This window comes from Helobdella robusta (assembly GCF_000326865.2).
Source record: "Helobdella robusta unplaced genomic scaffold HELROscaffold_13, whole genome shotgun sequence".
Taxonomy (NCBI): domain Eukaryota; kingdom Metazoa; phylum Annelida; class Clitellata; order Rhynchobdellida; family Glossiphoniidae; genus Helobdella; species Helobdella robusta.
In genome coordinates, this window is record NW_008703718.1 from 3,822,762 (window position 1) to 3,840,814 (window position 18,053).

An 18,053-nucleotide genomic window follows, 5' to 3' on the forward strand; every position below is an offset into this window, starting at 1 on the left:
TATTTATAATCTTTATAATTTTAATTAGTACGTTACGTTCAGGTACAAAAATACATCAATCTTGTCATTAGATTACACCTGGGTGGATCATTCACATGCATCGTATTACAGTTGTAATTATGTACATAGTCACCTATTTTCTTTGAAAAGAAGGCACGGCCAGTTCATCCTTATCGTCTGCTAAATGTAATCAATCACTCATTAAGAGAGCATGTAATAAAATAATGAGTTGCATGTATAATATTAAATATTTATTTAATGAGCAACTATTATGAAGAGATAACTTGCATACTGTTTGTATAAATTTGTTTGATAAAAAATATTTGCTTGTATAAATTATAAAAAGTAAAATTTGATGCTTTGGTATTTATTCCGAAGACAAACTATACCATTCGGTGAAGTATATTATTAGTTTCGGCAATAGGGATAAAACCTTGGCAACGATGTCAGATAACACGATAATAGTAAATGGCTAAATGCCATTTATGAGAAATGGCTCGGTTGTGATAATTGCGTGATTTAATGATGATGGAAACGTGAAAGTCAAAATTGTTGAATGAATGCCTATCAAAGTTTATGCTAGACCATTTGTGGAAATGCTGGTGGGGAGTTTGGACAGGCTTCAATGTCAAAACTTAAACTTCGAGAGAAATACAGTCAAGTTGAAATGAATAATAATGAAAAAATATGCCATAATTTTATATGATATGGTCAATTCTAGATATAAAAATTCATCTGCCGACTTCACCACCAACGTCATAGCATGAGATATTTAGACTTACCAACTGAAATATTTCAATCAAACGATGTTCCAGTAACTTTATATTTATTGCTTCCATCGTCATCATTAGAAAGCGCAAATTAAAAAGTTTTTCTATGTACTACTTGAAAGTCTCGCTGTTTTTTCATAAAATTGATTGAGTCACTTAAACTTGTATAACTTCTTTTTTGATAATTTCACCTTTTTTAAAACATAGATGTACAATAAATTTCATTTTAATGCTGCTGATTAATAGCTACTTTATTTCAAAAGTTTCCGTTTACACAATTTTGACATTTAAAATATATTAATGCCCCTGTTTGAAGCTATGGCAAGAATGTACAAAATGTCATGTTAAGAATATTTATCGTCATAAAAATATAAGGAGATGTTATTGAGAAATTTTGATGAATCAATGTGCCTTCATTTACTGTTTGCCATTGCCATTAATTGGCATCTTCTTAAACTCTTCAGTTTCCCTATATGCATGCAGCTTTGGTTTGTCAGCAAAGCGCTTGTGGAAAGCTTTGAGCAGTGGGAATGAATCAAGGCATGTTGGCGATAGGACCAACAAATCGTCCAGAAGATCAAATACATCGTAATCCAGGAAACTTACCTATAATATTTAATTAATTTCTACATATTGCAAATATTTGGACTATTAAACTGTTACATACTTTTTCTCCAACAAAATAGGCTTTGCCATTGTGGTTCATGGACAGATATTTCTATAGAAAACAATGAGTAGTAAAATAACTTGTATAAATTTATGATAATGTACACGTACACCGCATTAAATAATAAGAAAAAACCCACCTCAAAATATTTAAAACTTTCAGGAAGTTTCTGTATGAATGGTTCTTTCCCCAATTCCTTCGTAAATTTAAATTAGGTATATTTGAAGTATTCTTTAAATTTAGCAAAAATATAAAAAAGTATTACATAATCTCTGTAGATCATTTGGATGTAAGCAAATCTGAGATCTTCCTGCTGATCATTCAGCATGTCTATCAGCGCTGCTTCTTTGTCATTTTTACCATAAAATCCTGTTCAAACATTGTTAACGTCACTATTAAATCGATTTAAAAAACGATTACTATTATATTTTAAGTATTTATAATTATTAATATAATTAAATTGTAACTTTAGGACCAATGATTTTTAAATATCATCAATTTAAAAAATCAACCAAACCATGTTTTCTGGCGACGTGTCTCAAGATAGCATTAGACTGTCCCAGATCCATTCCGTCCATAGTTATATAGGGCATTTGACCCAGTGGCTTCAACAAAATTTTCAACATAATTGAAATTGAACGCAGTCAAAAAACAAACGCGAAGGACAAACAGTTTTTGGCTTGAGGGCAGGCCACTGTTCATAGGTAACGGCAGTTTCTTCCAGTTTAATATCATTATCTTTGCACATGTACCTCAGGGCTTGAGCCCTACCTAAAAGTTAAGAATCAAATTAACAAACAATTTCAAATGTCAGCTCCATATTTTAAAAAATTATGCCAAAAATTATGAAGTGCCTGGGCGAAAAACTGTATAAAACCTCTGACTGGAAAGTAATAAAGCTGAATGGCCATCTTTCGCAAATTAAACTAAGTTTAACTTTCCATGCAATGGACGACGACTCAAAACTCAGTTCGATCTGAAAAAGTACAGCAAACGTTTACTGTTTCAAAGATAAGTTTGTGCGTATGTGCGTGTGTTTGTGTGCTTGTTTTATTATTATATTTTATATATACATATAAATGAAACACATATATTAATAACGTATGTTTGTTATGGCCTAAAAAACGTGTATAGTGATTTATAAATGTATTGCATCGAGAGATGTATTTACAACGTGCATCACCATCGCATATATTTGTGTAATATTTTTAGACATGTATTTGAATTAATTGTTTTTTATTATTATATATTGGTTATTTATATCCTATAAATTATATGTTGCAGTTTTCTAATTACTCTGTTATCTGTAGATTTAATTATTTCGCTTATTCTGTCTGTACCTGTGCATAGTTTTAACATAAACATACGTAGTGTCTATCTGACTGATGAAAACATTAGACTGAGCAAATGATTAATTAAATGTATTGTTATAAATATTGAAAAATTATTAATTAAATTGCTATGCAACTTGAAAGAAATAATGCCTTAAGTATTTAACTAATTACAAATCATATTTCAAAAAAGTTGAATTTTTAGTTTATTTCAAGAGTCATTTCAAATGTTGAGTTTGATCATAAAAGTTTTATTATGTTATGTCAAAAATAGTGAACAACCGAACAACGTTAGCTCTATTCTACTCTTTTATCAGCTTCTCAAAACGATGTTTGAGTCTGTCATGTAGTATGGTATAAATACTTCAATTTTGTTTGTCTGGCTCAAAGTTCAGTTATTTTGTGCACAGTTGTGTTGTCTCTTTTTCAGTGTTTGATATGTTTGGTCTGTTACTGCAGCTGAATTTCCATCAACTTCAAATAATTTGAATTTGGGCTACTTTACAAATTGATACTTTTATAAAAGTCTAATTTAAAACGAAAATGGTTGTTATTCATTTTATATCATTTACACTTTTTCAAAACTACTCAACATAAAATCTTTTCAGCTTTTTGCGTGAAGGTGGTGCCATAGTTAACAGTGCCAGATCTACAATGCAGTGATCACGTTCCGATGCATGTTCCTGCCAATCATACGGAATGTGTGTGACGAGTTGATTCTTCCGATAATAATTTTGATTACAGGTGAACAATATTAGCAAAGTGATTACAATTCTCTTCAATTCCCATCAACGATTCCCAATTTCCCTTCTTTTCATTCCATTCTTTTCATTAAACTTAATCAACATCTTGACAAAAAATTGAAACAAAATGACAAAACGCAATATTTTATTAACTGTCGTAAATTAGTTGCTTTTTTTCCAAAATTTTGTCTACAAAGCAAAAATCGTAGACAGGCGAGGACAAAGTTTCGGCAAAAGAAAGTTCTCAACTCTCACTTGAATCAGTTTGTAGCATTAAAAAAGGATAGATTATTCAAATCATTGTATTAAAATTCGTGAACATGCTCAACAACAAAAAAAGAGTTCTGAGTGAAGATAGAACATTATCACTAACAAATTGAAAGTATTAAATAATACAACGAACATAAAATAATACAATATAAAATAATAAACAAATTTTTCCTATGATTCCTATGATTCAAATGGTTCCTAACACTGGTTGATACACAATGTGCTTCACTATTTTTTTAAACGATCATAAACACATACTGATCACAATGCTACTTTCACATTTGCCGACAGGTATGCTAAAATATTTTTCTTTTGAGCGCTTTAGCAATCAATAAAGAATATGCCTAAATGTAGCACTGTATGTATATTTCCCATGTATACTTAATTACTTGCATGTAATACATCCAAACGGCATAATAACACTAATAATAATATTAAATAATCTTATTTATAAATAATGAAAATAATAGCATAGCGATACGTGTATGCATTCATCTACAATTTGTGTATAGCAAAGCTGTATTACCTTAGCCTGTGTTATACCTGGGTTGATTTTTTTTTCGTACGTGTTATGTTCTCTGCCTATTTCTTTAGCCACACAATGTTTGTGAATGCCTAGGCAACTCAAGCTCAATAGCAAGAAGAAAAATAAAAAAAAGAAGAAAGGATAATAGTTACAATAATAATAATAACAATATCAATGAAAGTAATCGCTGCGTAACAAATTAATAAAAATATTATTGAGCTTGCTGGATAATACAAAATAATTTAATTTAAGTTTTTTTTTGTATATCTCGTGAAAAGATATGCATGACTACATATCATATAAGTTAATTTTACGTTGACATAAGACTTTTATCCTAACTTGTAACTTGAGATAAACACATTTACATACACATTCTAATGGCTTATTTCAAAGCCAAAATGTCACAAAATTACTATTTAAATTTTAAAAAGTTTAACACGCGCGTTTAGGGTTAGGCATTACCGATTTTGAAACATTGATAAATTGGTTGCCCCAATTGTTAGAAATATTGGTAATAACTATTCGAATTTATTCAATTAAGAAAATTAAAACTAAAATGCCAATTAGTAATTGATATTAGGCAATAATCTTACTTTGTTAAATTTACTTCATGCTATGTAGGTATCGTAAATGAGATAAATCAGATGAGTGTTGTATCGTATCTTTCAAAATTTCAACCCCTCACTCCAAGCGAATAAGTAACAGCTTTCAAACGTCTAGTGGCTCAACTTTTCAGGTGTTTATACGGACGATGAGTGAGATTTTCTCATTGAAAACTACATCAAGTGACAAACAAGTAGAAAAGACACGATGATTAATAAGGTTTTGTTGTTTCAAACCTTCGAAAATTTATACGCATCTGTTAAAGAAGACGATTTTGTTTTAACGATATCGCTTAACATCTGCTATTAAGATTATAATGTTCATAAAACATTGCAAATATCTTCCCACCAGTTCACACCGTGATGACATACATGGACGAGAGGCATGGCTCTGGCGAGTAGAAAAACCCCATATTCCACTTCAACCTTTACAACTCAGCACTTTCAAACATTTGGGAAGTTTTTGAAAAACTCTTTCATAAAAATTGCACTATTTTTCAAAATGTTTCATTGCGTTTGTTTACTTACTTTAAAACACAGGGCATGAATACGCAATTATATTTAGCGTTTTTAGAACAACACACACACCAATAAAAGTGAATACTCGAATTTTTTTAATGTTTTTACAACTATATTAATTAATTGGAATAAAATCTGTTTAACTTTAGTGAAAAGTGAAAATCATGTCATTGTTTTCACTTTGAAATTTCATCAGATTATTATATACGTTTGGCAGGATCTTATTGATTTCATTTAAAGTTGAAAGTTATTTTTGTAACCATCAATCTTCTTCAATTTTACATTTTTTAATTTATTTTTAAAAACATTTTTAATGACTACTAAATAAATCGTTAATGCATTTTATTGCAATGTGATCCTGATTTTGATGATGAATACGTAACGATTTTAATTGTAATACACGATTGTAAACGTAACGATAAAATTTGTCCACTTGTGCAGATTCTTCGAACTAATCACCTTCACTTCATTTCACATTCGATTGTTATTGAATTATAAAAATTACTGCAGTAACTACATTACAAAATTCTTATTACATACAAATTTTATTACTTATCTATTTCAATTAAAAAATATTTTTATAACAAAGGTCTGATCTGATAGCCTAATTGCAACAAAGCAGTTAACTTTATTAAAGTTAGATTGTTAAATTTTTATTCCTCAATTGGGTCGTGGTCTAACATAAAGAATTTGTTAGAAATGTATTCTTTAATTGGTTAGTTATAATAATAAACAATCAGTGTAAGGTATTCAGGTAATCACTGCAATAAAGTAGATCGTTTAGTCTGAAAAGTATTCAATCTTTCCCTTTGTTTGTCGTATGCTTCCAATTAATCGGCAGTGTTTCCAGTTCCCTATTGGTTTATAAGCAAGGGGTTTTAGTTCAGATTCAACATTCGGTTTTCTGCCAAACATTTAGCACTAAGTAATTAAATTTAACTGCAATTTTTCAATCATTTATCCTGAATATTTAAATATACGTTGATCTTAACAAAAGCCTCCGCATAACAATATTATAAAAATTCTAATATTTTTAACAAAATTTTGAAAAAATGAATTTTGGACGTATTAGCAAAATTAACTTAAGCAGAAGAAGTCGTTCAAAACATGCGATGGTGGAACCGAGTTCACCGATGCACCAAGACAATCCACCTCAACGAAATCTGCCGGTTTTCAACCGAACTAAACGATATGCCTCAACGTTCAGCCGCATTGCGTTCAACAGACAACAAGATAATAACGATGCTGAATCCACCCACAAAATTGGAGTGAACCATCGGGGAGATGGACGTGTCTATTCGTCTCAGCGACAGCTAGGTGCATTCAAAAGTATAAGAAAGAGGAAACTTTTTGGCAAGAGAGTATCAGAGATTCCATTCACAATCAGTGATGATAGTGACGATGATGTTGATAACAAAAGTTATTACAACGCGTCGCAATATTTCTTTCAAAATCAAAATCTTCATCACAGTCATCGTCGTTATAAGCACAACCAATCTCATTCGAACTGCTGCTACACTGACGCTGAGAAACGAAGAAAGGTCCTGTTGAAATCTATTACATCAATTAATGATGTTGATGCAAGAAGTAAAATTTCCATTTGTGACAACACATTTGACGATAACAGAGACCAACGCTGGATGACTCCTAGTTCCGACAGATCGAAACTTACCAGAAGATGTAGCAGTGTAATGTCATTTCGACAACTTCTGGCAAGTGCAGATATGACGGATAACTGCAATGGAATAGATGACTCTGGAATGTTACTAAACAACAATAACTACAAAAATAGTAGTCCTAAGAGAACGATGGAAAACTTCAAAACTCATCAAAATGAAGAATTTTTTGGAAAGTTGGACAGGATGCGAACAAATTTAGCCAACAATTGTTTATCGAAATTTGGCAAACATTGCATTCCATTGATGAAAGCACTAAATAAAGACAACACTTACAACAATATATTGGAAGCTCATATCGGTCCCATAAAAAATGACAACAAAAGACAAGCAAATTTTGTAAAGGGCCTCCTTCTTTCGAAACATCTCACCAACGTAACGAAGGGTCTCTACATATCCTGCACGCTCCAGTCAACTGGTAAAATCTTAGTGACGTCACATAATTTGCTTCCAACTGTAAACGTTGATTCAGAAAACGTGGCTGACCTGGAGTCTCATTTTTTTTGGCTGATGAAAGTTACAAGTGACTGGTCATTGTTAACAAATATAAAACAGGCAATGAAAAAAGAAGTACCAAGCTGCAAAAAAACTGAACAAAACAGCTTTCTTTTTAAATACGCCATTTTGAAAGCTGTCAACATTTTACAAAAGATAACCGGAAATGAAAAGTTAGGCCATCTCCACACCAACATTTTAAGCGGAACGGATTGCAACGTTTTTATGTTTATCAACAACGATTTCAACGCCAAATCGAAATCATCTCTGAATTCGTCCCCAGTTCCATCTTCCTCCTTGCCGACACTATCGTGGATGCCCTTGGGTAAGTTATCATCGTCATCAACAGTTCCGAACAAAAAGCAAAAAATTAGTGGAATGTTAAACGACCTAACCAGCAATTGCAAAAACTTTTTAAGGGAATCAAAAAACTTGGATGAGCAATTGAAAAGTGGAGTATACATAAGCTACATGTACCTGGCTTGTCACCTGCAACATGGAATGCAAATTCTTGTTTCCAGACAAACACCTAACAACTTTCCATCTACAAGAATCGACGATTATCCCAGCAGCGGCAATAATACACAAACGACCGATAGTTGTTTGAAGATTTTAAACGGATTACAAAGTAACAAGTTTGACGATATGGAAGATAATTTTAAAAGCATGATATGTTCAAAGATTCGTCAATTTGAAGATGCAACATACGCCCAACTTCCGTTTACTCTAGAAACTTCACTAGCATCATCACCTTCATCTGAAACACAAAAGACAAAGAGGGACAAGCCTGTTGAAGCTATCTGCAATCGCCTACATACATCGATCCTACATCTAAACGATCAAGTTAAAATGATTCTACTCGCTCCTCCGCATTCTCTTTTCTGCCCTCTCATCACCCAAGACGCTATTTCACCACTGCCGGATTCTTTCTTCCTACCTATGCGTACTTTTGAAATGATCCAGCTGAGAACATACCAACCGCAAATTTATCAAAAGTATTGTCAACTGTCCGTCATCTTGGAATTGGCATTAGAAATTTGCAAAAGTCGCAAGACTGCTTTGGATGCCGGAAGCAAACAGCCAGAGGGGGAATACAGGTCTGCAATGCTTTCAGTAAACGCAAAGTTATCTGAATTAAAGAGAGATATAGAAGACACATGGACAAGATATCGTTGGATAGGAGATGCTATCAAAGAAGCACGGTTACCTACATCAGAAAAGTTCATCAGCTTACAACAGATTTTGTGATTTTTTACTATAAAAAAATATCGTTTTTAAAAAGTTTAAAAGTTGCATAATTTTATTAAACTGCATTTTGTAGTGTTTTTATCATTCTTATAAAGCTTATCTATTTTCCGTGATAGAAAAGTGTTTTATAGTAAACATTGTTCATATATTTTGCTGTTGTTTTTTGCCTTTAATCATTCAGATATACGATAATCGAAATTTTACCAAAACTTTAATTTATATTGAATAGAAATTAACATCAATAACATAGTTATGAATACCGGTATACCTGTATAAACTCATATTTTAAACTTTAATAAACTAATTCAACTGTTAAAAGTTTTATAAAAAATTAAACGATATTTTTCTGAAAAATGATATAATCGTCAACATACACACACAATAAATCAAAATATTTTATCCATAAACCTAAAAAATCAGGTTCGTCAGATTTCTCAAATCTCTACGGTTTCCGACAGAATGCAAAAAAACAGCTCATCCCTGATCTTTACTTTTTTACCTTTATCACTTACTGTTGAACTCTGCTTGAACTAGGAAATAAGCAATTCTGTTTAATTTAATTCTTAAAAAAAAAATAATTATAAAAAATGAATAAATTAATTCACGGCCAGCAAATTATATTTGATAAAATCGTGACGGTCAAACACACAATTACCGGACAGGATTATGCCCGATCCATTTTGAAGGCTACTACAGATGAAATTGCAGCTCCTAAGAAAAAACATTTGGATTGTTAGGGATTTTAAAAATTTAATTTAATTTTAAATAAATGGATTTTGATTTCAGAGTTGAGTTTAAAACATTCAAATGTAATGTTCTTAGCATGAGATACATTGTTAAGAACTTGCATTCAGCGTATTATTGTTTTAAAATACAAAATTGAAAATATTAAAAATTTTAACTGTAAATTTAATTTTTGATGAATTAAAACTGCTAAAAAATAAAAAAGGTAGTTAAGATGTAAAAAGCTTGAGTATAAATAGGTTGTTGTATCATTCACACTCACTGAATTCATGTTATTAGTTGATTTTTCAGATCATTTCAATTTTCTTGAAAAGATCATGTTAACTTTTTCATGTCAAGAAGGAATCAATATAAATATAAAATATAAAATATTGTATCAAAGCTGGTAAAAACTGACCATTTTTGAAAATCATCAAATTTTTCAATTTTTATTAAAGATCTGGTTCGGTGCACAGATGATCCCACAATGCCCATCACAGAGATGTGTCGTCTGCTTCTCGATCGAGCTCACAACCAAAACTGGCCAATCACATTCAAGGCCCTCATAACCATACATGAACTTATGAATTATGGAAATGAGGTTGTTTTTTTTAATTATTTTTTACCTGTAATTTATTTAAGTATTTCAGGGATGTGAAAATTTACTAAAATAAAAAAATGAATGTTTGTTTTAAAAGAGTATCAGTGTTAAAGATCATTATCTATACTTTTTTACTTGATTCTAATGACAAATCAACTTTATTTTATCATTTCTCAAATTGTGGTTGAAATAGTAATATAATACAACAGCAGAACTGTAATCACATCTCCAACATAACACCACACCTCACATTATTGAAGACAGTGATAGTTTTGAAAAAAATGATAATTAATATGATGATATTTCACTGAAAATGTTGTGTTAAATTAACATCTTTTGTTATTTATTTGTTGTCATATAACATACTAGTCCTGGTTATGACATTAAACTGACCCTCACTGCCTTGTGAGTGATGTTGGATCATCAAAGGCTAGGCCCACTGCTTATAACTGTGGTTGCGTAAGGAAGGGCGTCCTGCGTAAAAATTAGCCAAATAAATTACTTATGATGACAGAAGTACAATGGCCCTCATCGAGGGGTATTTCGGTTTCATCATAGGTAGCCAAACGGCAACCCCCGATCTCGGGGAAAATGTCGTCTAAACGTGTGTTGTTGTTGTCATATAACATACTACTCTATGAATGATTAATGTCATTTTATGTTAGTTGATGTAATTAAATGATTTTTTAGACATTTCATGTATTAATCAATCAATTAATTAGAGAGAGCACAAACTAAGTCATGTTTACGTTTGTGATTTTCAAACTAATTGTGATCCTAGCTGAATTTTTCAGTTTTTTGTGTATATTTTTATAATTTTTATTTCATATATCATGATATGATTGTTATGTTAATGTTATTTGACCAGAGGTTCTTCCAATACCTGGCCTCTGATAATTCCTCCATGAACCTGGATAACTTTTCTGACAGGACAGATGGTCTTGGTTAGAATAATGATATATATCTGTTTGTGATACATATGATTATTTATGATAACAATTATTTTTCTTGTTTTTTTTTCTAGTTTTTGTTATGATATCAATAAGAAATAATTGGAAATTTATATGGAAACATTTTTTTTCTCACGTTTATTATGCAGCACTTCACATGTCAAAGTTTGTCAGGGCTTACGGCAAGTATGTCAGCTCTAAGGCCATCTCATTCAGAATTGTGGGCTATGACTTCTGTAAAGTTAAAAGAGGGTAATGTACATGTATTTTTTCTTGTTGTATATATTGCTACTTTTTGTTAATATACTTAATTTATTTTAATTTTTTCATTGAAACTTTTAATTTTGTGTATTTTTTGTTATAATCTGTGGAATTATTTTTTTCATCGTTTCATCTAGATCTGTTTTCTTACTGTGGTTATTACTTCATATCATTTGTATGTTGCTTCGAATCTCATCATTGTTTCTTACTGTTTTTTTTCCATTCTATACATGTTTATCATGAATATTATTGTATGTGTGTAATTTTTATGGTGAGTTATTGTAGAAATCTTTTTAAAATAACGTTCTCACTTAGGGCTGGCTCTTTTTTTAGCAACCTCAAAACGCCAAAGGTATGTTTTTTACATGTCTGCCCTGGTTTTTTATTTTTTGTTATGTTGATTTTTGTTGCTAGCTTCATTACTCTTATTGTGTGTGATGTCATTTGTAGATATTTTTTTATTATTATGTCTGATAGAGTAATTGAAATATTAATTTTATTTCTATTTTTTTTTAATTTTCATCCTGAAGTGAGTGATTGAGTGCCTGTGGGAAGAAGTGTCAACAACACCCATTCATTTGATTTATTACTGCATTCTTTTAATTTATTTTTCTTTGCAGTTGTTTGAAGGGCTGAGCAGATTGCAAATCCAGATTGACGATCTTTTGAGATTCGATGTAGTTGTTTACAATATTTTTTTCCATTTTTTTCATTTTTTTTTAAAATTATGTCTTATTTATTTTCTATTTATTGGGTTAAATGTGTTATTTTTGTTTTTTTTTTCAAATAAGTTTTATTTAATTTTTTTTCATTTCATAGCATTAAAGATTAATTTATTTTGTGTTTTTTTTATAAGTTTTGTAATTGATAATAGCAGAATAATGATAAGCGTTAAAATAGAACACTATGTACTGCACATCTGCAATGGAAAAACAATACAACCTAGTTATGCAATCTAGCTAACTTGAAAAACTATTGAATGATAATTTTATTTAATTATTTTATAACTAACAATCATAAAATAATTATTCCTATTGAATTTAATTATTTTATATTATCATTATTATTAATAATAAATTCTCTCTTTGGTAATTCTCTGACATATTAACAATACACACACATTACTCATACACGGATGACTTTGCATTCGAACGAAGTCTCTGCAGCAGTAGAACCAGGCACCATAACCACGGCACCACAAAACCATTAGCCCTATTAATGTAGTTGTTGAATAATTTTTTTTTCCACCTTCTGCCAACCACAACACCACCAGGCAACTGTTCACGATCTTTCAAACTGCATCATCCGGGCAGCGTACAACTACTCATACAGGGATCTGGTGCGACTGATGTCAGGCTACAATGACGGCATGGGCAACTTACTGCAGAAGTACTTCGATATGGATAAGAAAAACTGTCAGGAGGCTTTGATTATCTACAAGAAATATCCGGCTCATGTTAAAATGTTGCAGGAGTTTTTGAAAGAAGCAGTGGTTATGTTTAATTTGTTGTTTTTGTTGTTGTTGTTGTTTTTATATTCTTTAAAATCGAAATTTTGATAATTGAAGTAATTATTACAATGTGCAAAGTATAAAATCAGAATTAAAAAGATTTAAATGATAAAAATGGAAAATATAAAATACATGAAATGCACTTTAAAAACGTAAGAAATACATACAAAAATGGAAAAACAAAAACGAATTCTAAAATAAATTGTTAGAATATTAATGTAAAAATACAAAGTAATGAAAAGTATTGAAAGAAAAAAAAAATTTTGTTGGCTTTACGTTGTAGCATGTCATTTGAATGTTGTGCGGTGCATGTATGTAAACATGCATTTTTTCTGTTAAATGTCCCTTGTTAAGCTAGCTTTCAACATAACAATTTTAAGTGGAATAAATGTCTTGAGAATACCAGGGTTTGCTTTTCAAAAGTAATAACAATAATAATAATAACAATATTAACAATAATAATAATAATGTATTGTTATCAGTATTTTATTTTATCACTGAGATTAGTTGTTGAAAAGTTTAGGGTAATTTTTTTTATCTTTTAAGACCCATAATTATCGTTTGTATAATTTCTATCGTCTTTATTATGATTCTAATTATAACAATGTTTAAGAGTTTAATAGATTAGTTATATGTATTTATTTATTAACTTAATAATTAATCAGTTATTTTCCTTTAATAACTTTTTGATTTTTTCATACTTAATTGACAACTGTTAATTTAATTTTTTGTCTTTATTTGCAGTCATCTAACATGGAAAGAATGGAGACTCCTAAGACAAACTACGTAAGCAGACTTCTATTCATTTCATTAAAACGTGATTCTAGTTGAATTTTTTTTATTTTAGTACACATTATTTTTTTAAAACTAGTCGTTCGTGAATTTTTTTGTCTCGAGTAAACATTTCTGATCAAACATTATTGCAGTGCAAATATTCTTTACAAATTGCATGAAAATTTTATCCAATTCAATTTTATTTTTAACATTCTGTAATGCATTATTTTACATTATTTGTTATTTTTTATTGTTATAATGCCTTGCATGCGTTATTTTAGAATGTCCAGTTTTTAAAAGAATTCAGCTGAGAGAAAAAAAACTGAAAATTTAAAACTTAGGTGGCCACTGATTTGTACCCCATGTTGGAAGAACATTTGAGGACTCTTGAAGCGAGCAAGAAACCTCAAAACAACTCTGTATCACCATTGCCAAAGTACTTTTTTTGTGTGTTTGTCATAAAATTTTGTAAAAATTCATAAAAACTTTTTCGTCTGCCAGAAATTTCCTTATTTCTAACTTAAAAACAAGTAAACTTGTCAAGCATTTATAAGTTTAATTATCTCTTTTTTGCACGTTCTCGTTGTCTGGTGGCTGTTTTTTTCTATTTTGTCATGCATTTGTTTTACAGTTACCAACACAACTTATAGTTTTACATATATTTTTAGGAATCTCATTTTTATTTTGCTGTGGCTTTGAACGCTTGCTTCATCAGTCTCTATTCATTACTAGCGTTTGATTAACGTTAAGAAAACGAAATAATTGTTTTCAGACCGGAATCGAGACACGGCGGTGACAAACGGAAGTCCCTGCCTCCCCAACATTCCATCTCCTCCTCAACATCTTCATCGTCACCGCTGGCTCTGGCTGAAATAAGTGCCCTGGAGAAAAAGAAAATCATCGAGGAGGAAAGGAAAAACTTTGAAATTTTGAAAGTCAGTTCATTTACCTATTTTCTTAGTTGAATAACTTTATCATAAATTAACACAGAAATTAGGAATATCTTCCTCTGTTTACAGCAACGATCTTTAGTATTTTTAGCAAATTCACACTTGAAAATTTAAAATAAATTTTGAACGTAACAATTGAGTAAGTTGTATTAATCACTTTAACGATCAATGTAGGTTAAATTTTGAGAGAGAGAGAGAGAGAGAGAGAGAGAGAGAGAGAGAGAGAGAGAGAGAGAGAGTCAAAAACCACCTCTTCAAAAGTTGTAGGTTGTTTACATGGATACATTACACAATTGATCTTACATATGAGATGAAGTGGTTAAGCAGGTGGGATTCAAGTTTAGTAAAAATTACATTGGCGTTTATACTTCTTGAAATGTGGTGCAATAAATGTCTGGAAGAACTTTTCAATTTAGTACGTGAACGTTATCTCATATTAAATATAAATATATAATGTATATTAAATGGAATGACATTTTTCAAAAATAAAAGCGTTCCAAAGCCTCGGAAATATCGAATGCCGCCATGGCGGTGGCTAGATCCAAGTCAATGTATGAGACGACGTCCAAGGTGCCAACTATCAATAATGTTGATCAATCTTCGCCAGGTTGCTAACTTACATTTTTAAAAAAAGTTAAGTCATCAATTTTTTTAATGTGTTATTTTCTAATGCTTGGAAGATTGAAGAATCGCGTTAATAGATTGTTAATGTTTGCAGACATCATAGATTTCGGTTCAAATGTTGCAAACAACAACTCTTCCAGCAACAACCAGACGGCATACGATAGCTTATTCAACGACAATTTCGTGCCTCCATTCTCAGTTGAGTCTTGCCAGCCAACTTCACCTGCAACCTCACTTTCATCAACGTCATTCTTCGGTGACAACTCATCCAGTTTGTTTCCATCTAACGCGAATGCTAGCACTGCCAACAAACCGGCACCACCTGGTTCATTATTTTTGTTATATTGTAATTCTTTAAATTGTTTCATGTCAAATTTTGTATAATATTTTTGAGGTTTAATATAAAACTAATTGACTAGTTAACGTTATAAGGGCTGAAACTGATATGTAATATTTTGTCAATTTCTTGGATATTTCAAGGTTATAAATTTTGAAAAATTATTCATTCGTGACTCAAATGTTATTTAAATAGTACTTTCTTTAGAAGTGATTTTGGACAGACATGTTTTATTGACACAGAAGAAGACAAATGTTGAATCTTTTCACTCTTCTACAACATATACCATGGCAGGTTTCTCGAGTTCTGGCATGTTGGAACCCCAAAAACTCTACACACCTCCACCTACGGTATCATTGGCTTCACTTGATTTCTCAAAAATGTCACTTCCTCCAAATCCTACTCCAGTTTTCTAGTAAGTATGACATTTTATAATGTTAATAATATTTTAGAAATAATTTTTTATTAATCTCTAATAATATAATTTACAGTCAGCAGCCGGTCCCGATGATGTCACAGTTCAGTCCTGCATATGTTAGCGAGATTAAATATTATATCTTCTATCTTTCAAGTGTCTTTCAAAAATTAAACTAATACCTCTGAGTAATTTATTAAAGGTGGATAGTTTTATTACTACAGTGATAAACTCAGTAGTTAAAATAAAAAAAAATGAATAAATTAACTTTTAAAAGCCTCTCCTGCCTGGTTCTTATCGTCCAAATCTTCCCTACATGGGTCTTAATGCATATTCCAATGTTAGAAATTTTGAATTTCATTTTATTAATATTTTGGAATGGACTATATATATATATATATATATATATATATATATATATATATATATATATATATATTTGAAATAATGCTAATACAATTATAAATACATTTTTCATTATATTTCAAATCAAGAAATGCAATTGCCATCTTAGGAATAAGTTTGTCCGAGTTATAGACATGGAATAGTGCAAATTAGTGATAGTCTGATCTTGAAAGATAAGATTTTTAACAAAGTAATTAATGACAGAGTCATTAGTAATTTTAATTAGTAATTAAATTAATTTAATTAGTAATTTTGATGAAGCAAGATGAGAAAAAGCATTGAAGAAGTTGGTGAAAAGTTAGCAGATAGTTAGTTGGGTTGTTAGAAAGTTTAGGACTTGAAAACATTCTGCAATTTCTAATTTTGGTCATATAAAAAGTTTTCGGTATGGCGTGTCATTAAACAGATCTGAAGAATATTACGTTATATTACGCTTCAGGTGCCTGTACAACAGCCTTCACAAGTTTTATCACAACAACAGCCACCACAGCAACAACAATCAGCAAATCCATTCTTATAGATGACATATCTTCGAGTTCCGACTATGCATTTATTTAAATCATTATATTTTATTTATAATACTAATAATGATTTTATAAACGAGATATCTATATTTTTGCGTTAATCGTTTATTTATTGAACATTTGGTATAATTAAAATGATTCTGCTGCTATTTTTTGCAATGAATCTCAGTATATTTTTGAAATTCAGTTTTAAAATTTAGTTCAGTTTTATTTTTCTCAGCATAACATTTTTATCTCTTATTTATTGAAAGATTTGTTTTGTTTTTTTTAATTTGTATTTTGTATTTTTTAGTTTTTCCCAAACAATTCTGAGTTTTTTGCTTCCTTATATATTTCGATATATGTATGCATGTATAATGCATATATTTATATCTGTATATGCGTGAATATATGTATTTGTATATATGTATATGCATGTGTATGTATGTATGTATATTTATATATGTATTTGTACATATTTCTAACATTGAAACTTAGATTATAGTGAGTTTTGAAAATTAAATAACTTTATTTTCTTAAATTCAAAAATTGTAATATAAATTTTAGAATATATACTCAACGGCATTTGGCTACTTATCATGAATATCTGGGTAATATATCAATCTTTTTTCGGCTAATAGTTACAACTTTTTCTTTTATAACAGACTATCCTGTGAACTAATAAATTTGTTTTATTTGTTAGTTCTCTGGTTTAAATTTTATTTAAAGATTAAATTTATGAATAATTGAAGATGCAGGATACATTCCTAGCCTTATATACTCTGATTGATTAATGTCTAATATACAAAACATTCAACCTAGTGCAGTTTATTGATTTTGGATTCTACGGATTCCAAGTCATTATTTAAATATTGTAACTACACATCCTTTCTTATGACATAAATTCACTTTTAGTTTTCTTTCACTAACCAGCTTCACCAGCTAAATTGCGTTTTTCTTCCCTTACTTTTCAGTTGAATTAGTTTCATCTCATAGTTAGGTTTCGGTAGTTTAGTAGTAATTTGTGATATCGCAGATGTTTATCATTTTAATTCTTGATGTCCACCAGTGACATTTATGAAGGGCTGGAGAATGAATTAGATCACCACAATGATGGGTCTGCACCAAACTCGTTCTTTGCTTCACTTCTGTG

At 30.3% G+C, this 18,053-nt stretch overlaps 4 protein-coding genes across 4 annotated transcripts; 2 read left to right on the forward strand and 2 right to left on the reverse strand.

Moving 5' to 3' along the window:
• Window positions 1-1,187: 1,187 nt before the first annotated feature.
• HELRODRAFT_168545 (hypothetical protein) lies at window positions 1,188-2,348 on the reverse strand (the record flags this gene model as incomplete). Its single annotated transcript, XM_009014389.1, has 7 exons — window positions 1,188-1,376; window positions 1,438-1,488; window positions 1,577-1,633; window positions 1,703-1,806; window positions 1,955-2,042; window positions 2,108-2,208; window positions 2,315-2,348. The coding sequence occupies 7 exons, from the start codon at window positions 2,346-2,348 to the stop codon at window positions 1,188-1,190; spliced, it is 624 nt and encodes a 207-aa protein (XP_009012637.1).
• Window positions 2,349-6,540: 4,192 nt separating this feature from the next.
• Window positions 6,541-9,584, forward strand: HELRODRAFT_168546 (hypothetical protein; the record flags this gene model as incomplete). The annotated part of the gene is made up of 3 exons (XM_009014390.1): window positions 6,541-8,801; window positions 9,268-9,271; window positions 9,459-9,584. The coding sequence occupies 3 exons, from the start codon at window positions 6,541-6,543 to the stop codon at window positions 9,582-9,584; spliced, it is 2,391 nt and encodes a 796-aa protein (XP_009012638.1).
• HELRODRAFT_73843 (hypothetical protein) lies at window positions 9,435-12,940 on the forward strand (the record flags this gene model as incomplete). Its single annotated transcript, XM_009014391.1, has 7 exons — window positions 9,435-9,579; window positions 10,029-10,171; window positions 11,040-11,115; window positions 11,271-11,373; window positions 11,698-11,734; window positions 12,003-12,062; window positions 12,656-12,940. 7 exons carry the CDS (start codon window positions 9,435-9,437, stop codon window positions 12,938-12,940), a joined length of 849 nt encoding a protein of 282 aa, XP_009012639.1.
• Window positions 12,941-15,275: 2,335 nt separating this feature from the next.
• Window positions 15,276-16,353, reverse strand: HELRODRAFT_168548 (hypothetical protein; the record flags this gene model as incomplete). Its single annotated transcript, XM_009014392.1, has 3 exons — window positions 15,276-15,562; window positions 15,917-15,989; window positions 16,261-16,353. The coding sequence occupies 3 exons, from the start codon at window positions 16,351-16,353 to the stop codon at window positions 15,276-15,278; spliced, it is 453 nt and encodes a 150-aa protein (XP_009012640.1).
• Between the last annotated feature and the right edge of the window lie 1,700 nt (window positions 16,354-18,053).